Here is a 25343-nt window from a genome sequence, read left to right as displayed (position 1 = left end):
ATATATATATATATATATACTGTACACAGTCTAATTGACGAGATAATTTGGACGTACTTCACAAGGAGAATGATGATAGTTGTACACATACATCAATTCTCTTCAAAGAATTTGAGGAACTCCAGAGCAAGATATCCATCCATAAGCACTTATGGCGTGACAGATAAACATGAACAACAGAATTGAACCAACTCGAAATGCATGACATGTTGCTTTCTGTTTTATGCAACTTATTTTGTACCACTTTCTCAGGAAAATGCCATGCACTCAAGAAACTGTTCAAGTCTCCTGCTATAAATATGTGCATGTAATGTAACATACAGACCAAAATGTATAATAATAATAAAAACAAAAGTGTTAATCAAATCAGTAAATATAGCTTAACGTCCTCTAAATTCTGAAAATGGCAGCGTGTACTTGGGCTTACGTAGCCTTTACGGTTATGCTGAGCTTATCAGTGTCCTCTGCTCACAGAGCCAATTTGGTCACTGGTGATCATGAACCCAAGGTGCGTGCACTAGGTGGCTGGGGTGAGCCATACTATGGCGGAGGTAGCGATGGTGGGTGCCAATACGGTGCTTGGGCTGGCTGTGGTTATGGACAAGGCAGCGGAAGTGGTAGTGGCGGAGGAGGTGGCGGTGGCGGCGGCGGTGGCGGTGGCGGTGGTGGTGGTGGTGGAGGTTCTGGAGGCATGCCTGGTTATGGTGGCCCGGGAAATGGTGGCGGTGGCGGAGGCGGAGGCGGCTCGGGTCCTGGAGGCATGCCCGGTTACGGTGGCCCTGGCAATGGTGGAAATGGAGGTGGCGGCGGTGGCTCAGGATGGACGCCTGGTTACGGTGGCCCTGGGTACGGGAATGGAAATGGAGGCGGTGGTGGAGGCGGTGGAGGACCTTATCAGTGTGTGCCACATCCAAGTTGCCACAATTGTCACCCTTTTACTCTATACACCAATCATCATCATCTTCCTCCCGGTACCGGTGCTACTGGGCCAAACAACAACAAAGCAGCAGACGAACCTTCTGCTGCCTTGGCTCCTGAATCCGATTAGGCTAGCCGTAAATGGCAACGCCTTAATATCCGCCACATAAAACTTAAAAGAGGGTCTACCTGTCTAGATGATTTGTTATCTCCATAAATGAGAACTGAATCTGGACAGATTCAGCGATATTTATACTTCAAAAGTAATGTTCAATCAATTATCTACTGATCGAGTATCAGCAAAAGTTGCTAGCTTCAATTCTGCTAATGCGGAGGTAAATAAGCACAAACATTTGGGATGAGCTTCGATTCTGCATCTATTGCACCTTAGATTTATCTCTAACAAACAAATACTCCGCATTTGTCGATTCAAAACATGAACAACTCGACAATTCATCTCTTCCCAGCCAAGACATAAAATACAAGGTTGCAACTATTAATATCATCAAAATAGAACTACAAATCCTAATACAAACAGCAATAATTCATCGTCTTATGATGGGAATGACACAAACGTGTTTCCATGTACTCTACCAATTGTCAGCGTATTTATATAGACATTGTTTTAAATAAAAGTGGAATACACCTTGAACCATGTTCATGTCACGTTATAAACTTGTATACTATTACTATATCACCATCATTTGAGAGATGAATTAAAGATGTTCTATTAGTATTCTGTACTTTAATTACTATTCTAAACAAGGTCTAATTTTGCACTAAGGTCACTTTGTATTTAGTAAGAAAAGAAGACCTCTATACTTATTCTTTAATTTGGACAATACGATGAGACAATTTTTAAATTTTTTTTTCTAGGAGAGAAAAATAGAATTTAAGAAACGGAGATGGAGAAATGGGATTTAAATTTCAGGACCTCTAACTCTTGAAATCTTAAACATTCAAATGCACATGCATCGGTATAAGCTAATGCAACCACTTCAAAGGAGGGGCAAAAAAATTGCATTTCATAAATGGGATGGAAGAACATTCACTTTATATAAGCAACTGTGCAACCGTAATTCATAGGACTTTCCTGCTCAAACTTGGCAACACGTGGATGGTTTTTCAGAATCTGTAATGCTCGCTCCTTCACCACCCCAGTGCCCATCCCATGTATGACAAAAAGAACAGAACCTGGTCCTCTTGAATTGAGGGCCATCTCAAGGTAGTGAGCAGCTTCCTCAGATCGCATACCTCGTAAGTCCACTGTATTCTTGGATGTTTGAAACACAGGTCCATAGGAAACCTCCTCACTATTGCTCATTTTGGAGAAGCTCCTAAGGCTCTTGAGGTTTCTCAAAACTCCCTACAATGTCAACAGGTACACCCACTGCCATCAGATTTAGTAGTGTATGCTCCAACACATTGTTGATCATTTTAATCTCAAAATTAATGCAGGATAGAGAATTGCAACATTCAACTAATAAGTACAATGCAGATCAATCAATTACACCTGAAGGAATATGATGTAACTGAAGTTATATCCACAATGAAAATCTCAAACCAAAAGACAATTCTTTAAATGTCTAATCACTTTTAGTACCCGATAGTTGGATTTTGCACCAATTCAGTCCCTCAGGTTCCATAAGAAGCACGTTTAATCTCTCAGCTTTCCAATATAGAACGATTAGTTAACATAAAGTAGCAAATCATAATTAGGTGAAGCATGCAAGGATGTTTAACTGTTGGCTTTGGAGGTAAACAAACATTACAGGGCAATATCTGTTCCAGCCGATGGTTAAAAGCATCAGCTGGTCTATTTAAATATAGATGCCTTTCCACAAAGCAGTAGCAGGTATTGTTTGTTGATTTGCTTCAAAAATGGAGAGCATTGTGCTATGAAAAATACAAAAAAACATTTAGGCAATTGTGTAGAAAATGCCTATTTTCTTCTGTTTAACTGATGCAGAGAGCTGATGTCCACATGCAGTCCTAGTTTCCTCTCGTAAGTAATATCCAATTTCAGATCAACTGTCCATGATATGTCCAAATTGAGAAATTAATGAAGACGTGTGTTCCCAAAGGCTGACTGACCCAAAAAAAAAACGATAATCCTCTAATAAAGTAGCATTGTAAAAAAAATGCTGAAAATTTTGTAACATCATGCCTAAGGACAATATATTAAGAACTTTGGAAAATCGCCAATAATTAACAAATTTGATGTTACTCCTCATACCTGATTAGAAGCTGTTCCACCACTAATATCCGCATTTGCAAGAGCTCCTACACTGTTTTTATTCACACGTACTCTGACTTTTCCATGTTGGACGAGGACCATGTCATCATCTCCAGGTGCTTCAATTACAGTAGCCAACTTTTTCCCAAGTCCCTTGACATACACTTGCTCACCAGGCTGTGGTACATACAACCTACCGTCCGAATTCCCAATAGAAAGACCATCAGTAGGCTGATGAGTTTCAACAATGGATGCAATTGCAGATTCTGCTTTCTTCAGCAGCAGATTGTACTTATCTGCATCAGCATTTTTAAGTTGGTTCTCAAATTCATGCACTATATCTTCAATTTCTTTCTTCACTGCCTTCAATTCCTGTTGGATCTGTTGGGTTTCCTTTGTCTTAAGAGTTGCCTCGCGCCCTTCAAGGTCATCTGCTGCATTTCTTATCTTCAATTTAGGAAGGAAAAATGGAGTAAACAGAAACTTATGAAGCAAAAGAGGGTGCAAACTGTGACGTAACAAAGAAGAGTATTCACCGCTTTCCACCTATCTAAAAATTGAAGTGAAACAAAAGGGGAAAATACTCCTGTACATTATATGATGTACTCACCTATATGTTATAGCACGTAGTGCATCAATAAAACACATGCACATAAATGGATGCATGTATAGGTTGAGAAATTGAAATAAAGAATGATAGATATCATGGGCAACAGAAGTTGCCAAGAGAAGAGAAAAGCCATTCCTTGCCCACCAATACAAGTAAACATGTTATGCTAGTGTTATATGCAGGCACTTTAGCTTTTTGTGCAACTTATGTGACGATAAACATGAATGAAGGAAGCAGGGTATATATGGTAATCAAGGACAGCAATAAAATAGGAGAAAAACATTTTCATTGCATATTGTCTCATAACAAGTATCTCTTTTCTCAAAGATTAAATATTTACAATCGTGCAACTTACATACCTCATAATAAATGCTCATAACATCCAAGTGAAGAGATGCAGCTTTATTTGCTTGAATTTCTAATCTGTTTCTTTCTTCCATTAGTGACTGGTACAGCAAACCTTTCTGCATCTGCACCTTCTCTGGGGTCAACTTGTTTATCCATGCTTGGGCACGGTTAATTATCTTCTCATCAAAGCCAATTCTTTCAGCAACGCTTATGGCATTGGATTCTCCTGCGCTTCCCCAAAGCATCCGATAGGTAGGCTGTAATGTCTCCAGGGAAAACTCCATTGCAGCATTTTCGAACCTACTATCTTTACCTTTGAGTTGAGTCAAGTCAGCATAATGGGTAGTGACAACAGCTAACTTGACCCGATCAACAATATATTTTAAAATGCTGGCAGAGAGAGCTACACCTTCCGAAGGATCAGTCCCACTTCCAATTTCATCAATAAGGACCAGAGACTTTCTGGATGCAGTTTCCAAAATTTTACAAAGCCTTGAAATGTGCCCACTAAAAGTTGAGAGACTTTGTTCAAGCGACTTCAACCAAATATGAAAAATGCGAAGCCATTAAACAGAGACAAGGAATAAAATCGAGAAGAGATATAAAACTATAAAGGGCCAGAAAGAATCTACTACCTGATGATCTCCAATATCTGCCAGAATCAAATCAAACCACGGCAGCTGCGGATTGTCCTGAGCAGGCAAATACATGCCAGCTTTTGACATAACGGAAGCTAGTCCTAGAGTTTTCATGGATGCAGTTTTGCCACCCGTATTAGGTCCCGAAATTACGACGACTTTTATATTATACCCAATCTTGATATCAACAGGAACAGGAGAAACTGTTTTGGAATTGAAGAAGTCATTCCTTTGATACAATTTAGCTGAGTTTCTGGATTCAGATGGAACAAGGTCAGACAATTTTGTCAAAAAGGGTGCTAGCAGCAAAGGATGTTGTATGCCTCGAATGTCTACTAATAAAGAACTCAATCCAGATTTCCCAAAACTTTCTGAACTTAGAACTGGACAAACCCCATTGATCCATTTCGCATGAGCAGCTCTAGCGAATGCAAGATCTAAATCCAATATTCTGTCCAGTAAATACTTTATCTCTGAATTTGATTGCACAATCTCAGATGTTAGTAGGCTTAAGATCACACGTTCCTCGAGCTTCTCCTCATCTAATAGCCTCACTTCTTCATTGTTCAAGTTAATGGCCTCCTTAGGCTCCATGAAATATGTTGCTCCTGAGCTGCTAACATTTAGAACAACGCCATCTGGGAGCAGCGACCTATGGGAAGCTCTAACTGCCACACACATCCTTGATCGACGTTTGGTAACCAATGGTTTGTCAATTCCACCAGCCTGAAACATCTGGGTTGCTGTTTGCTTCAGCATGGATTCCAGATTGTCCATATTCCTCTTCCTTTCTGACCTAATAAGCTCCAACTCCTCACTAGCTCTGTCAAGCACTACTGAAAATTTACAATCGATACAGAAATCTATTTTTTCCTCCAACTGCACCAGGAAATTGACACTTTGAAGGACATCAAGAAGAGGAGAGCACCTGTTTGAATACAAGGAGAGATAGAATCCTATGAGTCCGTCCCATAGCTGTTAAAATTAATATGCAGCAGCTTCTACATCACTTATGTTAAAGAACAATGAATTGCTATAACTATCACTTCCACTCCCACTTTTACAACTCCTCCAGAAACCTATTTTAGAGCCCTACCCAAGCCATGATGACAATCCATCCATAGGATGTACATGCATTCCCTCGACGATGTCAAACTGCCATACAAAAAGCAATAGCTATTTAGACATGCAACAAAAACATGCCCACATATAAGCATACTAAGATCATAGCAAGATGAGTTTACAGCTTTCAACCATTGTTGTTACTAGATTTGAAGATAAACCCGCACTCCTCCAGAATCAGTTGTGCCAAGGATGCAATCAAGTCAAGTCAAGTCAGACTTATTGACCTGCCAAACCAAGCTTGAGCTCAAATCGTTGAGTTAATGAAAGAGCTCTAGGCCGGCTTGAATACAACAAAATGCTCAAATATTTTGACCACACGTTTTTCTGGGCCTGCCTAACACAGATGTCCCTCAAATAGGGGATTGGTTGATTGGAAAGCTCAGGCAGGAGTAGGACATTCCATACAAATCTTTCTGATCCGCTAGCTTTTTGGCTCCTCTCAAATCCCATTTTTTAATCGACAGGTAGGGGTTGATGGTCAAAACTCAAGCCTTCGAGCTTCCATAAAAATACTTCTCGTCCTTGTGTCAGGTTTGTACTATGTAACTCAAATATAAAAATACACGAAGCTCGATTAAGCTCAAACTCAATGAGCTCGCGACTCGGGTACTGCGCTCGACCAAGCTCGACTCAATTAATCTACTCGGAGTAGCACAAGCTGGACTATAACTCAGTTAAATTAATGCAGTTAAAACTTTACTTCATCTTCAAAAAGTTACCTCTCAGAGGAATTACTGTCCACTGAAAACTCTTCCACCTGTTCGACCAAATGTCTAGCTGACGCAAGAGTCCGTTTAAACAAACACAGCTCTTGAATCGTCAGCAAGTTTCCGGCCACTGCAGAATCAACCAAGACGGAAACGTCCTCTATCCCGGAAAAGTCCAACGGCCGAGGAATGGCCAGGGCCGCGGATGTTTGGGCCAGGAGAGTCCTGCTCTCTTCTGGGCTTCGCCCCAGTGGAATCCTGGCCGACTGGGCGGCAGCAAGGCCCATTGACGTGGAGGTGAATGCGGCAAGCTGGGCGCAGACGGCGGGCCATTCTAGAATTCGAAGAGCCTCGGACTGGAGTGATTGGGCGAGTTGCAGACGCTGAGTCGAGTCAGCGGAGACGGAAATGCGGAGGCGTCTGACGGACTTGGGGTAGTTGCAGGGGAAGGGTGTGCGGTAGGGTGGAGGCTTATTGAGAGCGATAAAGTTGCTGCAGAATTTCATTATTGAAACTATAATTTGAATTTTGATGGGAATTCATAGAAAGCAACACATCTTATATCTATATCTAAAGCTGAATTGGAGGGAAGGTTTTGGCTCCAATTAGCTAAGGTGGGCTGCATGGGAACATGGCGTAATATCCATCACCAGAATTTTTTGATCATCTGGCAAAATAAGATGACTAGTGTTCTTAGCTTCCAAGTAAAGTCCCATACAACAAATTTTAAAACATAATGAAAAAAAAAAAAAAAAAGACATCCTAGTAAGGTCCGATTTATCCCATGACAACTTTGCTAAAGTTGGTTTCTAATGAAATACTAATAATCCTTAATTTTGAAGATATCATCGTTATTGCCTATTGGCTCCTAAACCATTCTGATTCTGCTGGGGAACATTCATTATTAGTAGTGTGACATTGGCAACAGAAATAATGAATGGATGAAGCCGGTTACTTCTCTCAAATCTAAATTGATGCATGTTAGATACAGTTGACCAACTCAAAACCGCAATGCAAAATTGCAGAAATTTTTGTTTGGAAATCAGAATGCCATTCATTTCAATGTCAACTCCTCCTAGACAGACTATGGAATTAGTGTTCGACAGCTGCATTGACAGCTTAGGATACAGCTATAGACAAATCCAGGCATCAATGAAGTATGAACATGATGCTAAATCCCAAATTTACATGCTTCAGGATGACCCCTTCCGCCAGAGCTCCTCCTCCAGTCAATTCACAAGTGCAATGAAGAATCCTCAGTTGAGCAACCCGTGCGGCAATATGCGTACCACGCAATAATACTCCGACTACCTAAAGAAATTCAAGAATCAGCGATCAGCGTATTTGACAAAAAGAAACAACACAGGTTCAAAGCAGCAAAAGGTAAGTGGAAGAACTGAAAAAGACAGGTAGAAGAACCATGAAATTACCAAAGGTACGATTTCCTTATAGTGTTGCAAGGATTGGGGAACCACACGCAAGAGCATGCTTTCCTTCATTGTAAACAAGGTTTCCCCTCACAAAGGTAGCCAAAACTTTTCCTGAGAGTCTAGATCCAATGTACGCCGAGATAGTCTGCAGAAGGAATGGAAGAATTGAGAGGTCATTTTTTTCATTGGAAGAAGCATGTTCGTCACTCACCATGGAAGTTTATGAGCCAATACAACATCCATCTGATTTACAATATATAACTCACAACCAAAGCCCTGGGGATTTTTACCAAAGATATCGCCTTCTTACTGGAACTTAAAAAAAAAAAAAACACAGTTAATTTAAAACCACTTATGTACAGAAGTCAACTTCAGTCAACTTTCATTCTCCAAAAGATTTTCTCCTTCTTCCCTTCCCAATACAAAGCATATTTGTTGGTTGGGTTTTCCTATTGGAAACAGTTCCCTATAAAAATTAAGGAAGTCTGGTGATTTTGAGGGTCCAACCTTCGACCCCCTCGTCCCTGTGAGTCTTCCCAGCTGTTCAACATGACTAAGAAAACCAAGAAGGTGAGTATTCTTGGGAAATTTAATACCTGTTGTGGTGCCAGTGTGAGAAAGCTGATTAAAAAGATGAAATCAGTCAGCACAGCTAGCACCAGTTCTGTGAAAACTGGGTGGTAAAAATGAAGGCTGTTGGAATTTGGGGATGCAATAACACTGGCAAAGTCAAAGCAGGCGGTGCTTACATGTTAAACACTGCTACAGCCGTGATGGTCAGGAGCATCATCAGTAGATTGAAGAAGCGACCTTAGATGAATTTTGGTGAAAAGGAGAATAAATACTAAAAGTTTTGGTCTGAGATAGCTGAAGTCGACTTCTTAATGTATTTCTATACTTTTGGAAAACTATTAAAACTAACACTTTCTTTAATATTTTAATATAAAAGGCAATATTTGAATCAGTACGTGCAGTCCAAACTCCGAAGAAAGTAAGGCTATCCAGATTGAGTATGTATGTGATTTTTACTATCAAATGGCCTTATACTATGACCATACCAAAGAAATTTGATCATAGAATAACACACATTCAAGCCCACGGTGCCAAACCAGGGTGCATTCTTTGGAAAAGAAGTACCACAAAGAGAAATTACAAGCAGTATGTCGATCATACAGATAAACAGACAGAGTGGTGAGGAAGTGAGAACTTACAGGATGCTTATGATATACAGGATGGTTCTCATCAAGGTCAAATTCCACTTCTGGTTCCCATACCACAAAATCTGCTTCATAGCCAATTGAAATTGCTCCCTGCACAATATTCGGATTGTTTACCAGTTAAAATTACAGAAAAAAAATAAAACCTTGGTCTTTGGGAAAGCCCCTGAAGAGGTTCTATGTATTCTGATATCAGCGTCAGAAAAATATGACTGTGAAATTAAATGACACAATTCTCATGCATGGCACTTGATTGAAAGTTATTAGTGACCCAGAAAAGCAGATGGGAATTTCACTTCCATTAGTTTTCCTCACAACGGTGGAAATATTACCTTATAACTTAAGCCAGCAAGTTTAGCAGGCTTTTCACTCCACCATGAAGCTAATTGTTCGAGCGTAATTCCATATTTCTGCCCATATGACCAAGTCACAGGAAGTACGAACTGCAAATAGACATGCATGAATATGAGACACAGAGAGAGTGAGAGACCTGTGATCAGCCCAAACAATAGAATAACGACACATATCATTAGTGACTTTTTTGGGGGTGTTTTTGAAAAATTTTACTATAGCAGTGTATATGAAAAATTTTTGCTATAAAAATTTTTTGAAATATTTGATATATTATATGGATGAAATGTTTTTTAAATTATTTTGTATTACTATAACATTGTATTTGAAAAACTTGTTTTTGAAAAAATGGCCAATCTAAACGGAGCGATGATTTGAAAAACCAAAAAGGAACCAGAATCAGTATTTTGTGTTAGTTTTAAATGCAATCTACAGTAACATGAAAAGGGATTCTCTCCTTGATTCAAAAAGACTTGTTGAAAGACGTGATTTTTTTGTTTTGAACCGTTAAGCATGTTGTGAAAGGGGTGAGGACCATAAACCTGCAGTTCTACGAAACAGTTCTCTTAATTGATTCAAATGCTTTTTATGTTATTTGCAGTTCTTTGCTTTACTTTTCAATTTAGTTGTGACATCATGCTTACATAGTCCAGTTTATTAGGGATGGTCTAAATGGACGAAACAGCTGACTGTTAACACAGTAGCTTTGCCAGTTTGCCTAACTGTATAAAGTTTATTGGGCCTTAGCTTCAGATTTGCAAAAGCTGATTTTGTGGACTTCGGAGGGTTCTGTTCACAAAACTACACTTGAATCAGAGAGTTCAAGGTGGATGCAATATGCTTAGAAAATGAATAACGTTTTGATTTGGATAATTTTTTCAAATGTTAAAGAATTCAGGTCATTGGATATGCTTGTCGAAGCCCAACACCTTCCCCCTTGTTAGGGGCCTTCCTTCCTACACAAAGGGCATAAGGGCATGTTATGCCATGGTAGCTACCATATCAGAGTAGTAGGTAGGTAGCTTCATGATTTCCTTTAGTGCAGAGTTACGTTTACCAAAATCAAAACAAATGTAAACATTAAAAAAAAAAAAGAAGAAGAAGAAGAAAAAAAAGAATCCAGTACTTAGAGGGATTCTTAAATATCAACTTTTAAGCACGCTGACCTGCAAAGAAGATATGCCGCCCCATGCCCTCAAGAAATCACCTTCATTGAAAAGTTTGAGTTGTGGTGCTGATGGTGAGTGGTCTGAGCTTAACATGTCAATATCCCCATCCTGAGAGAAACCAAGAATCACATTTGTGAACCATTTGAACCACAAGAAATACACAAATTTAGGCATTATGAGTTTGAAAACTACTATCAAAGCTGCCCACAGCTTTTCTTTATTTGCAGCATCACGAATAGGTGGAGCACACTTAAAGCGAGTGTCTCCATCTGGGATCTTTTCAGCTGAAAAAGCTAGATAGTGGGGGCAAGTTTCAACAGTCATGCTGTCGCCACTTTTCTTTGCTTCCTGGAGAAGTAGAATTAAAGTACTGAGCGCACAGAATATATAGTAATGCAATGAGCAGATAACAATTTAAAATGGCAGAATATTGAATATCATAACCAAGTGAGTTAAAGCGGAATAATCAAACTGAAAGAAGTCAGAGTACTCAAGTTATGATAAGAATTGCCCTCCTTCCGTCCCTATTTATCATTGCTCACTCCTAAATATTTGATACATAAAATTCACTGTGACATTTTGCAATAATCTAGAACTGTAGTCTAATAGGAAAAGCTCGGAAAGGTGAAAAGGTTATTTGTCCAAATAAGAAGCAAAAATTTCCGCATGAACTGGGAGAAGAAGATGGGAGCTAAAATTAATCTTGAAAATTTGCAAGACCTATTTTCATTCGGCTTCTCCACTGAAACATTCTATCAAATCATAAACTTAATACATGCAAAATTTTGTGGAATAACTCTATGATGTACTTCAAATGTAAATGTCAATTGACTAAGTACATCATTTGCCAGGGCTTTGCGCGTTTCAAGACGCATTCACCATTATAGACAGATAGAAAGGATCATTTTACAAGCAAAGCCATATTGAAAATGCACTCAAAGTTAGCTAGCAGGTCGCATTGTTGAATTCTAAACAACAAAATGAAACAAAACAAAGAGTACCTTAATGAGCTCAAATGAAGATCTTGCATCTGACAGATGAACAATGTGAAGATGAGCCCCTTCTGCAGGGCCACCTGTTCTTGTGTCTTTTGATACAGTTAAAAGATCCTTGATAGCGGCTTCTTCCCTGATTACAAATGAAGGGGATTCAATGAAAGAAAATATCAGATAATAAGAGACTCAAGAGATCTTGATCAAATCAAGGTATGCACATATTAGATTTGCACTTCAGAAAATTTAACTCAGTATGTAACCATATCCATACAGCATATGTATCAATACAATACAAGTTTCTGGGAGACCCAGACTTATGAAGTAGGCCATAGAAATATTAATTTTTCAATGTTTTACCAAGAAGCAGGCCTTGACTTAAGATATACATCATAAGATCTAGGATTGTCACGACCATCTTTGTTTTCCAAGTAACCTGCATCATCTTGTGGAATTTCTGCATGCACAAGGAGAGGCCTTCTGTATTTTGCCAATACAAGGAGTCCTTCCTAAAGGAGAAATACATATTAGATAAATTCTGGGTGGATAACAAGGATAAAACATTGAGTGCATACTACATAGTGAACAGAGCAAATAGAACACGAAACCAAGTCCAAATATGCAATGGAAGGCTTCCATGCATAAATAAACATCACACGTTAATGTATCTAGAAATATTCACAATGGGGATCACATAAATCAGATTACCTTAATATGGCTTATATTCGTCATAGGAAAGTCATTAATTCCAGACGGACACATGAAGGACTACAGGAGATAGAAAAAAAAAGGTCAAATTGTGTTAGATAGAAACAGGAATTGACGTTTCAGGAGATAACCAAATCGCATGACTTTTGATGATAACTCCACTCATATTGGCTGTTCTAATTTCATTACTCAAAGTCATCCTGCTTAATGCATTCTATAACATCCCCATCCTGGTAGAATGGACAAGAAAAATGGTTAAGAATATCAGAACAAGATACCTTCAGGCCAAGAGCTCCTGCCTTCAGGAGACCCTCCAGAGAACTTGCATTGAAGGCATTTTCTGGTACCAGACCTCCCCAAAAACCTGTGGGTGGAAGAGCTTAATTGTTAACCATGAAAACTTAACATGTCAACGTATAATTAGAAATGCATACCAACATCAATATATATCCTTCCTGCTGCAGCCTGGAGCTGTTAAGACAGATGAGAAATTATGACTCAGGAATATCAAATTTAACTGGAAAGAATCAATTTTAACAGTGCCATCTAAGCAAATTAAGTGAGATATCTATACCTTAAGTCCAAGAGTTTCTTCAGAAACAGTAGATGGAACACTATTAAGAGGCATGTCGATCAGTGTTGTAATCCCACCTGCAAGGAAATGGTAAGGCACATTATTCACGGGTCAATGTTGGAAAATAGATCAACATGGATTTGTGGAGTAAATGAACTTTAACTTAGTAAACAATATTCCACATCAAATAGCAGTATATACTTAAGTAAGATCATTCAAGCTTGGCAAACTGACCAATGAAGAGCACTTTTTGTAGTAGGTAAACAAATCGGGATAGGGTCTGATGATGGAAAATGGTTCAACTTTATATAACCACATAAACCTTCATGCTCCATGACTTCCGGCAGAAATTTATCATGCTAACAGAATTCTTCTTAGAAGAAGAAGAGTACATGCTTACAACAATGTACTTAAAACAGGAAGACAGATAAGGAATACAATGTATATACCAGCCGCAGCAGCTCTTGTCCCTGAAGGAAATCCTTCCCATTCTTCCTTTCCAGGGTCATCAAGATGGGCATGCCTGCATTATTATACCATCTTTTACTTGGGACAAGTTTGGAGACAGCTCATAAGAATTGAACCATTGCAATTTGCACGTAAGTCAAACTTGGGAAGCATCCTATTACTTTCAAAGGGAAATAAGAAGCAGAACAAAGGACAACTAAAGGTGTTCAACGTAATTTAACTGTGTTCATCAAAATTAGAGTAAGCAAGTGAAAAGGCATGTTGCATGAGAAATTAATATACAAAGGCAGACAGGTGGCAGTGCAAGTTCAAACTAAAATACTATTCCAAAAGAAACAAGTCCACTGTGCTACAAATACTAAAACGTGACATAGCAACAAAGATTATTCATTTTCATTTTTTTTATCCTTTCTTCTTTTATACAGGTCAATAATCCATTTTGGAAGATTGATTGGATAATCACAATAAATAGATTCTACAGTTCCTTGCATAAAATGGTTTTGAAGAGAAACCTCCAGTACTGGAAAACAAGGGACCTTGAATGTGTATTATGACTATAATAAAATCACTTTTAGTCCTATCTTCATTCATTTATAACTGAAAATCTGAAGCGAGTATCCGGGTTGCACATCAAATCTAAGCATCCCGCATCAAAACCTGATTATATCTCAGTTTGACCCAAACGAAAAAGGACCTTTGGGACTGGTAAATTGAAAAATAATGAAAGTGAGTTTCTACTCAGTGGAATGTATTCAAGGTTTTCAAATGTATGCAGTAGCATACTCGAAGACATGTTTCATTAAGTCCTCTTGCAGTTCAATTATCTTTTTCTCTGACTTCCAGTTCTTACCAAGAGGTTGCAGAAATAGTACACTTGCAAGTGTTAAGGGTTACTCAGAAATATTTGGTTTCTTCCAACAGTCAAACACAAAGGCAAAATAGAAGGAAATAATGAAGAAGTAGACGAACATAGACTGCTAACAGCACTGTCTTACACATCAACCAAACCAGGCATGATCACAGCATTCCCATAATCTATAACTTGCAGACTCTTGACACTCTTTTGCCAATGTTCTTCTTCAAGCACGGATACTATTCTTCCTCCTTTTATTTCAACTGTTCAATTACAAACCACAGAAAACATATGTCGTTCATAACAGTAGGTGAATACTTAACTGATTGTCTTCATAATGAAGTTACCACTGAAAGGTATCTCCCATTTATAATATTCTAAATAATTCAGTAGTATCACTTATTTAGTTGCACAATCCATTCAACATGCTTATAATTTGCAATTACCGTATAGCAGGTAACCTACTACAAGTCCCTCTAAATTTTTTTTTTCTTATTTTCCAGTAAACATTCAATATCACCAATTTGCAGTCCTAGAGGTCCAAACGTTGTCTCAGAAGTCCTGAATAATGAAAATTATGAACACACCTGTACCCGATACGATTCCTTTGGGGGTTACAATACGCTTGCTAGCTATCCAGTAATGGCTATGAGGGTAAAGACTGCATCTGTTTGCAGAGAGCTGCAGCGCAGATCCTTCAGAATCAATTTGAATTAATGCAAATAAATTGGTAATAAATGGTCTCTGATGACATTTAATCATTTCAACTACTAAAATAGCAATGTAAGTGATAACTGTTTATATTCTTCCCATACATGTTAATTATGTAACTTGTCATTAAAATTTGACAGGTAAGTCATGGAAAATGTTTAATATATAATAACTTAAATTGATCTTGTTGGATAATAAGAAAGGAACCATCCTATAGTTTTTGTATTTTTTAGCTTGCAAGTAATTTCCACAATTCATTTGCGAACAACACAAACAATTACCAAGGAAAAAGCTTCTAAGCTTGATTATAGCATTTCATACTATAATTTTTGCTGTCCAACCAATAATAAGTCCCCCATCAACATGATCTCAACTCAAGTGAGAGCAAGGTTGTGACTTTATGGTTTAGTATCTGGCTTGGCTTACAGAGTAAATACAAATGCAGCAGAAATAATACTTCAGGTGTTGGAAAACCTGTGAAGAGCATGTAAACCCATGTACCAAGCTAGCTAGTCTAATTTACACCCTGCGCCTCTGCAGAGGATTTGCTTATAATAGAGATTAAATAGCAGACCTTATGCCAAAGGATTGCCACCCTAACCACCCCTGAGGCTAATTTTGCATATCAAGCAAATTACCACCTATTTCACTCCTTTCAACACTGTCAACTATCAAAAGAATGTATGTCTATAATATCCAGAATTCCACAGCCCTATATCAACATACGTGATACATCCATGTAGATGTCTTCCTCCCCCATGCTCTAGCATATCATTTTCAAAGAGGACAAGGTTGGTGAAAACTGAATTTGTTCTAAAACGAAAGAAGAAGACCCTTAACAGGCCTAACGGCTATGCTCTGCACACGCTATGAAAGTTTGAGTATGCTTGCAATTTAAACTGATTCTACTATTCATTTGGTATATGGAATAAAAGCTTCAGACTTTGTTCCATTACGGGACCATTGATTGAAATCCATAATAGTTCCCCAAAAAACAAAAAAACTACAGAAAAAAACAGAGAAGAAAACAGAAGAATATTAAACCTTGAAAGGGATATGAAGGAAGAGAACAGCAACAGATACAAGAATTGGCAAGAGAGCCCCAATTTTCCATGTCTTTGAGATCATTTTTCCACCTCTCGTTTCTTTCCCTGGTGCGGTGCAATCCCCCTTGCTCCTTACTACTACTACTCTGCTAGTCTGCGTGGGTATATACTATATAGTAAGACGAGTTCCGCACTCCTAACTTCCCGCGATGTCGTCTGTTTTTGTTTGTTTCACCTTTTTGGTGAGTGGGCATGCACCGCAGCTTGCACTACATATGCAACTTGTACTACTATAATAATAATATTTTTGCCACTAATTGTTCGAATCCAAAAAAAAAAAAAAAAAAAATTCATTCAAAAAAGGCAATAAATAAAAAATTCCTAGTAGTAGTAACTAGTAAGGAAAGAATCATTGACAAGTGGAATTACTAGCACATTGTAATTTATTAAAGGATTCTAATAGCACTACGGAGAAACTTACAAACAAACTCTCCAAATACCTAATTTTTTTTTTTTTTTTATAAAACAAAAGCCAATACTATTAATAAACTAATTAGAAAACTGCACTAATGATAGATAGAGAATACCTGAAATTTAGGATTAAGGAAGTAGAGTTGTTATGCTTAATCTTTCGACACCCTAAAACTGGCGTCACGGCTTAATATGTATAGGTGATGGTAGTATATTTTACTAATTGTATTACGATTTGTGATTCCATCTTCTTAATCATCTTTTTTTTTTAAAATAAAAAACGGATGAAATTTAAAAAAAAAAAGGATCAAACAGGAAAATTAGAATCCAAAACCTCCGGTTTAAGTTGTTGCAATCTCAAACTTAGCTACTAACCATTCATTTCTTCTTTTTATAGAGACCCATCGGCTACTATTACCAATTATTTTTCTATTTATTGGCTACTGTTTTAGGAGGATCCGCTCCAGCCTCTAAGGGTACCATGAGAATTTTCCCGTACGCGGGGCAGCTATCGGCCAAAGTGCTCCAGTGAGCGGGCGGCCCCAGGATTTTGTGGTCCCCGTGAAATTGTGGAATCTCAGTAGATTCACGAATCTTTGCGGCGATGCAACGGTTCAAGAATCAGCAGCCACGCTTTGAATATTCTTCCAAGTTGGAACTCGCTGGGAAAAGCTGTTTCCACCTTGAAAAGCCTAAAATAAAAATAAAATAAAATAATTCAACACAACAGGCGATGGAAAAAGCTGCTTCCACTTTGAAAAGCCTAAAATAAAAATAAATAAAAATCCAACGGGGCACGCATTAGCAAGAAATTTTTTTTATTAAAAAATGAGAAGAAAGTTCTTTTTTTTCCCTCCTTCTAAAGAAGTAACTCTTAATAAAAAAGCAAAAATATTCAAGGTCGGTTGGGTTAGATAGTAAAGTGGGAGAAATTATAAGGGTTGGATGATAAAATGGGAGGGATTGTAAGTAGGAGGTTTTGGATTTACAGCTTCTCACTTTAAAAAAAAAATTGATCTATATCACCGCGCTTATGTCAGGTTAAACATATACAAGAAATTACAAATCTGTAATTAGCAGAAACAATATATCCAAAATCTACGAGGAGGATTGGATTGGGTGGTACGGGGAGGGAGTGTAAGCAAGAGGTTTCAGATTCGTGTCTTTCCACTTACACTGAAAGAAAAAATGTAAATATATATATATATATATATATATATATCCAAAATCTACGTTGGTTCTTGAGTCATTGGATTAAATCAAGGTGGAAATAGAATTCAAGTAATTTTTTGACCCTCAAATTTTAGTACTACTTCACAGCCTAGACTGGGTTGAAGGCCCACTCTTCTGAAGGTGATTTCTTCGAAAGTAAAATCCAAAGTCGGAGAATTTTTCTGGATAATGCATGGGACGGGCCTGGAAAAAGTATCAATTATCTACAAAGACTAATTCCATCCACAGGCCCAAACGCCGGTCTATTCGGACATCTCAGTTCAATGACCATACTGCCCTCGTCTCTGTAAGAGTGTGTACTGTACTTTCCCCCAAAAAATGTTCATCTCCGTCCCCTCGTTGGTAACGGTCGTCGATCATCATTTTCTCATCATTGCAGAGGAAGGAAAAAAACCTGAAAAGATGGAAAAAATGATTCCGCAGCAATGGACGCCGCCTTGTAACAATCAATGCACCCATAAATATGCAGCTCTCATGCAAATTCCCTGTAATTTACTCTGTCCCTCTTTTTTCCCTTTTTTTTTCTCGTTTGAATTTGAAGTCTGATTGATATTGTACGTTGATTTCTGAAGTTTATGTCTCTCATGAATTAGGTTTGTTATGCGGTGAAAATTTTCTTTTTGGTCAGTTCATTTTGGTTCAATGAAACGTGAAATAGTCTTGATTGCCTGTAAGATATACTACAAATTAAATAATGAATATCTGAAATTTTGATGGTTCTTTTCTTAGTTTTCTTTGCTAGGAATTAGTTGGAAATGGTGCATATATTCTTGTTCGGAGGGAATGTACGAGAGACTGTGTGAGAGTTTAAGTTTTATGCGGATTATATGCTATAATAGGATTGTGGTCACTCGTCAGATAACGTTGATAAGTCTAATATTTGGGCCGGTGCCTGGTCGCGCATTTTGACGATTGTTGTTAGTTTATGTTACTTTGGCTTATTTCCAATTTTTCTGCAGCATTATATGTTGAAGTGTTAATATATACAAATGTTTGAAGATTTTCTCAAAGATGGTAGAATTGTCAAGATTTTGAAGTTTCTTTGCATAAGTTGTGGGTGGAGGACTTGAGGTTGTCGCAGCAATGTTATGCTGAATTTGGATGTTAAACAGTCTCATCATCAGATGAAAGTAAACTGTGTGACATGTGCCTCTCTTTGTGTTTCTATTTCCTTTTCCCTTATGGTGGAAGAAGCTTTGTTCATGCGGTCTAAAACAAGTGCATGCTTAGAGCTACTCAGCTTTAGGTGGGATAGTTTTCAACTTGATTCCTATTCATGTGTTTTTGAAATAATGCACAATGTGGTTTCAACTGTTAAAGATTTATGAAATATGCAATATGACTGTAAGATATTATTTGGATCCAAATGAAGCAGGGACACAGTGCAATGCTGGACTTATTTATGAAACTAACTTCTTCTTACAGACATACTATGTGCTCCATTCTAAATAACTTTGATCACAACTTCTGGAGAGTTAGTTCCAGTATGATTTAAGACAACAAGTTCCAAAGGAATGTTTAGCCGATGAAGCTGCAAAGCTCAGCTCTAGGAGCATGAAATGATCATTTCTGACTTTCAATCAAAATTTCCAGTTAGTTCTCTGGAGAAAAGGTGACCAAACCCCCCTTCAGGGGAAAAATACAAAAAAAAATGAAAATGAACAATAAACAAAGAATTCTTTAAGTCAAACCTATAGTTCTACATATATCTGTCTCAACAAGGCAAAAACTTGTGCCTATCACTTTCTAGGGTCCTCAACTAGTCTGAGAGAATCAATTGCTTAATCAAAAGCAGTTTTTTCCAAACATATTTATACTGTGATATCTCTGTTTGGTTGATACTTTGATGGCATTCATATCATTCATTACTAGTTACTCCCACATAGCTTTGCTTTTGCTTTTCTAGTGGCTGTTTAGGCTTTAAGTGGCACAAAGGAGAATTCAATGTTTTGTTTATATAATAATAAATATTCTTCCAGATAAGCTGTTGATGATGCCGATTAAAGAGGTAGGCTGTGAGCTCAACAAGTGTTTGCACATAAGACAACTCTTTACTGGTTATACACATACTGATATGAGATTGTGCCACTCTTTTCATATACAAACGTGATGTTAGTTTTGTATGAATATTTTAATTCAATTTAACTGTTGCACTTTGTTGTTAGTATCCCATTTTATAATTTAATGTATTCAGTGTTTAGAACTGTAGGTTTACAGGTTTGTTTCGTCCAAAATGATATGAGCTTCAACAATCAAATTTTGACTTTGAGATGATTTTGTCTAGAAGGTCAAACATACAATGGACATGTTCATTGTGTTAATGCTATAAATCAGGTGAAAGAGCAAAGGACTTTGATTTGTTAGTCATTTTCAAGTCAAAACTTTGATTAGTTGTTCATTAGTTACATGTAGTCTTGTTTGTATGTGGGTGGCTTTCTTTAGGATGGTATTATCTCTTGTTGGTTGTTACAGTTATGTCTGATCTTATCATATTATGAAAATGAAGAGCTATGCTTAATTTCTTTTGTTTATTTATCCAGTACTTCCAATTAACAGTTAACTGAATTTGTGTAGGGAGAGTATTTTGCAAAAAAGGGTGTGATTCAGATGGCGACACGTGGGAGGAGTGTAAGTTGCAAACTTTAATCCGCATCACCTTTCTTTGTTAATAACCTTCTTTGAAAACTTCAGTTGACCATTGTTGCATGTTGTCTAAATCTGGAAATGAGATCCTTATGCTGAGTCTTGTTGCATTACCCAGGAAAATTTAACTCAATTGTTGGTCAGGGGGAGGGATGGTTTGGGTGATATGGGGGGAGGGAGTGTAAATGAGAGGTCCTGGGTTCGAGACCTCTTACTTACCCTAAAAAATAATAATAATAATAATAATAAATAAATAAATTGTTGGGGGTCTGTTGTGGTAATTTTAGAATGTTAAGTTTTTTTAATGTTATCTGTTAACTTATGTATCATATGGTACTCCGCTTGTGTATATACCTATAGCATAATTGAACCAAATGCTGGATCCTTTTATTCAACATATCAAGCTCCTCATTACACATTCTTAAAGCACTCTTATGCATCATAAGTTGCCACATGTGTACCCCTTAATATAGTTTTGGGGAAGGGAAGAGATGAAACCTGAAACTTGAAGTTAGTCTTACCTTCTGTTGAAGTAGTCTTTTTTGGTAAGTAGATAAGTGGTAATAATTTGATTCTGGAAATTAGTGATTGCACCTGAGAGTTTGGTTCCTTGTCTCTTGTTGGCAAGGTTAGCATCTCATGTGGCACCCACCTTGTATTGATCTTCTCAATTTGTGAGTACTCAAGTATGTTTAGTTAAATACTCTCATTCTCCAACTGGAATTGTGGCCTGGCATTTGTTTTTCATTTAAGTTGACTGGATTAGGCGCCTATGCCTTAGGTAAAGATGAAATGCTTTGAGAATGTCAAGATTGTTGCTTGGAAATGGCTTGAGCTGGTTGCAAAATATCTGCAAGAAATGCAGAAAGTTGCCCTTGTCTGTCTATTGATGCTTGAAACGCTGTCTTTTAGTGTCTTTGGACGTGAACTGGTGCTTATGTACAAATAATTTTTTTTTTGTGTGGCTGACACTGTTGACATTATTTGTTTTTTGTGCAAAAGTCCATGTTCTGTGATGTGTATTTCTTATCTAACATGCTATATGGTGACCTTTTTCCCTTTAATATACTGCTTTGGCTTGATATTGGATATTAATTTTTCAAGAATGTATTTGATTAGTTATGTCTGTGGTGATGATATTCTCATTCATAAACCAAACTGGGATTAAACGAGATGATACAATAGACACTTGATCCTCAGGTATGGGAGAATGTGATGAGATATGCTATAAAGACCCAGTTTTCAAGGATCACCAGTGGAGTGCTTACATTGACCGTTCTCCTGGTGCTGCCAGCTACTCAGAGGTTTTTTCTATTTCATCTATTATTACAACATTTGGTTATTAATGGTAGTGCACACAGTCTATTATACTGCACTATCCACTGCCCATCATTTTTCCTCATGTTTTACTCTTTCATTGTTGTTTCCAGTGGTTTGGAGATTTAAAATTATGAATTCAACCTCTTTACATAAGTCTGAAAGTTTTGCCAGTTTCTGACTCTGAAGATATTGTCTAATATTTCTAATTAGTTGACAAGAAGTGCCAATGTCTTGTCGAAAAATGATAAGTTCTATCAAGAAAAAATGCAGCTAGCTAGGATCATGCTTTGTGATAAAGAACGGAAGTTATAGAGGGTGTTGCAAAATTTTTTGCAGACTTCCTCAGCAGTCAGTATGTTGAGAAGGAACGATCTTCATTTCTCTCCTCAAAATTTTCTTCTAGGGATGACTTCCATTTAGCAATTAGGGTTGATCAATAATTCATTGGAGTTCCTTAGCATTGACGCTGAAGTTGTCCAAGACAAGATAAAACATGAAAACCGCGGCATGTTTGAAAACTAACTGCAAGGTAGAAAGAAATGGAGTTATACTTTTTTTTTCGGTGTTTGATAGTTTCATTGGGCATGTTGCACTAGTAGTATTTGGTCATTTTCTGTTGGGAAAAAAGATCTAGATATGGTTCTTTGGTAATACATTTACATAGGAAGAAAAAAACACCATGATTATTTTAATGCCCCCTTTTCCTTTTTCCATTTGAGCAAGTGATCTGGTTCTGTTTATTCCTATGTTATAGTTTTATTACCTTTTTTTCGTACAGGAATGTTTTCACGCTTGTATAGCTGGCTGCGGATACAAGGTCGGTCTCGTCTCCTGACCATAAAGTTGTATTCTTTTATGCTAAGTTTTTTGATACAAGATAGGAATGTGGGGGAACTGCAGATTTTTTTTCCATGGAAGATCTACAATATGTAGGTTGATTGATGGCTCTTGGTTATAAGTAAGACAAAATGAAAATGCAACATTTTAGCATGCTGGTAACAAAAGCTTTTGGAATATGCAGAGGATTGTCTATTTAATTGCTTCATGTGAAACGAAAAGAATTGATACAAGAAAAATTTGCTTATGGCTGGAGTATTTATTGATATGTTATGGTTTTCTGAATTGGGACGTCTATAATCAGAAAATTATGTTACAGAGCTGAAAGGATGATATGGCACTCCTTTCCAGCCCTATCCTCCCCACCTCTAGGGAAAGGATGTCAGACCTGTATGTATCTTCAGTATAAAAGGGTAATTCAATTGAAGAGGCATCTGCCCTGGTATATGGATGAATGCTCAAGGCTTCCCCACTCCCCTTGCTATGTTGAAAAGAGAGGATAGTTAGGGAAACGAGCACTATCAAAAGCAAAGACATCAGTTCACATAGACCAAGATGTATTTTTGTGTTAGTCCGAGTGTATTCTGTTCACAATCATGTTAATGTAGCCTGTGAACACAATTTCTGTTATGGATCTTAATTACTTGTAATTGTAGATGTTTCCTATCATCCTGATGAAATTGCTTTTGTTGTGTGCAGTTTGATATCCCTCCTCAACAAGTTAGTCAAGTTCATCCAAACAGGCCATCCAAGCCTCCTCCTGAGGAGAAACCTACTCCACCCCCTGTCGAATCCAGACCATCTCCTGACTCCAGTACACCCACCATTAATGACGTACCCTCCACTTCTGCATAAGCCAATTCCAAGATTTAGCTAGTTATTCTGTAGCTTAGGGCACTTTAGACTCCTTTCCTCAACACAGGAGCATTATCTAGTTTGTTAAAAGTTTTTATGGCCTATTTGAGCAAATATATAACCGCAGTCATAGATCGAGTCACTCAAATTTCTTGCTGAGGGTTTACATCATACCTTAATGGGTGAAATATGAGTCTTTCCCATGGGTAAAGGATGTACAATTACATGTATAACATGTAAACCTCGTCATTCTTGCAGCTTAGGTGCCTTATGTATAGGCCTTCTTGGATAATTGTTAGCATACATGAGCAACTTTTGTTAATTGATATAGCCACAAATTGATGCAGCTAAAGCATGTTATATTCCTTTTTTTCCATTTCTAATATGATAGCCCAAAAGCTTGATAAGTAGAATTTTGCTGCGAGAACTTTTTTGAAGACTGCACAGCTGAATTTGTTCTTGATGGCGCACTGCATCAACTTGGAGTCCGTTTAGATGTATGTTTACCGGTTTATGCTTCTGTGAACAAGGAGAATTGCAATAGCTTTGGCATACCTTCTGTTTGAAATGTCTTAGACATTTCTTTGCATTCTAAAAGGCCAGTTATGAACTCCACTCATCTGACGAAGGAACAAAGCAATGATACGATTAATTTGCATATGGGTTTATGTATATATAAGAGTGGATTTTATAACTAGGATTCAGAAATTCTTATCTTTGAGTAGGTTGACATTCAATTCGTCAATGTTGGTCTAATGGTTAAAAATGAAGCTCTGGGAGTCTTGAGTTTTAATCCTTCTTCTCTCGTCTTCGATTCTTATATTCCATCATTTCCTTGTTAAAAAGAAAAAAATTTCAATTCACCGTTGCATTGTCTAAGTGCACCATTGTGTAAATGAAGAAGAAATCTGTGACAAGTCCCAGTTTGTTTCAAATCCTTCTCCACAACATCAGAACTCAAATCCTTCTCCACAATGCCGCCAATTTCATCCTGCACGTAGACACACACACAACAATAACAACAACGATAGGAGTGAGAATAATGAATGATGTTGCCCAAGGTGAGAGTATTCGAAAGCATAATTCTATTTTAGCACAAAACAATTTCAACCGTCAATTTTGTTATTATGCAGAAACATGGCCGCAACGTGATGCTGCCCAGGATCGAACTGGGGACCTTTAGTGTGTAAGACTAACGTGATAACCACTACACCACAGCATCAGATGACTGCCTGGGCTTACCATGCCTATGAGATTTAGAAAATTGAACATTTTTGGATTTATTACCAATTATAAATATCGTGCGGGAAGGTTGGGACTTGGGACTCACCATTTAGGGCTCGAAATTGTGCTTACCCACTAATGGTGGCTGGCACCAAAACAACTAAAAATTCGGGTTTAAAACTTTTCACCTCTCTTAGTAAGGTTTTAGATTTTTTGTGAAACCATTGGTTGAGCTCACAATTTTAGTCAATCCATTCCTTCTATAAAGATGTTCACCTACGTTCTCTTCCGCCCGGGCCCCTCTCTTTTTTATGGGGCTGGAAATTTGGCAAAAATCAAGCTAATATTGATCACAAACTAACTTGGACGAAGCCGGAGGCTGGGTGATGGGGTGGTGCGGGATAATGAATACTTCAAGAGCAGACACAAACAAAAAGCACCAATATCTAGGTCCTTTTTGATAATATAATTCAATCTTGATACGTTCAAACACGTTTGATTACAAAAAAATAGAACGTGTAAATTAATTAAATGATACTAAATTTTTTAAATAAAACTTGTTTAAAAAAATAAGTGTTAAACTATTCACTTATTAATTAGTATCATTAACATGTATTAGATTTAATACTTAACAATCTTATAGTTTGCCGAATTTAGAA

General features: G+C 37.6%; 1 protein-coding gene, 1 non-coding gene and 2 pseudogenes across 2 annotated transcripts; 2 read left to right on the top strand and 2 right to left on the bottom strand.

Annotated features, from left to right (window-relative positions):
* Positions 1 to 1919: 1919 nt before the first annotated feature.
* LOC113726007 (uncharacterized) lies at positions 1920 to 16344 on the bottom strand (annotated as a pseudogene).
* Positions 8302 to 8867, top strand: LOC113726006 (large ribosomal subunit protein eL43-like; annotated as a pseudogene).
* Positions 16345 to 18066: 1722 nt separating the features above from the next.
* LOC113726005 (uncharacterized) lies at positions 18067 to 23806 on the top strand. Its single transcript, XM_027249459.2, has 5 exons — positions 18067 to 18292; positions 20380 to 20433; positions 21649 to 21752; positions 22547 to 22585; positions 23305 to 23806. The coding sequence occupies exons 1-5, from the start codon at positions 18124 to 18126 to the stop codon at positions 23458 to 23460; spliced, it is 522 nt and encodes a 173-aa protein (XP_027105260.2). The 5' UTR covers positions 18067 to 18123; the 3' UTR covers positions 23461 to 23806.
* An 803-nt stretch (positions 23807 to 24609) lies between these two features.
* TRNAV-UAC (transfer RNA valine (anticodon UAC)) lies at positions 24610 to 24682 on the bottom strand. Its single transcript has one exon. It is a non-coding gene; the product is annotated as a tRNA-Val (tRNA).
* Between the last annotated feature and the right edge of the window lie 661 nt (positions 24683 to 25343).

Source organism: Coffea arabica, chromosome 2c (genome assembly GCF_036785885.1).
Source record: "Coffea arabica cultivar ET-39 chromosome 2c, Coffea Arabica ET-39 HiFi, whole genome shotgun sequence".
In the NCBI taxonomy this organism is placed as follows: Eukaryota; Viridiplantae; Streptophyta; class Magnoliopsida; order Gentianales; family Rubiaceae; genus Coffea; species Coffea arabica.
The sequence above is the reverse complement of the archived record's forward strand: the minus strand, read 5'-3'. Positions and strand labels throughout refer to the sequence as shown.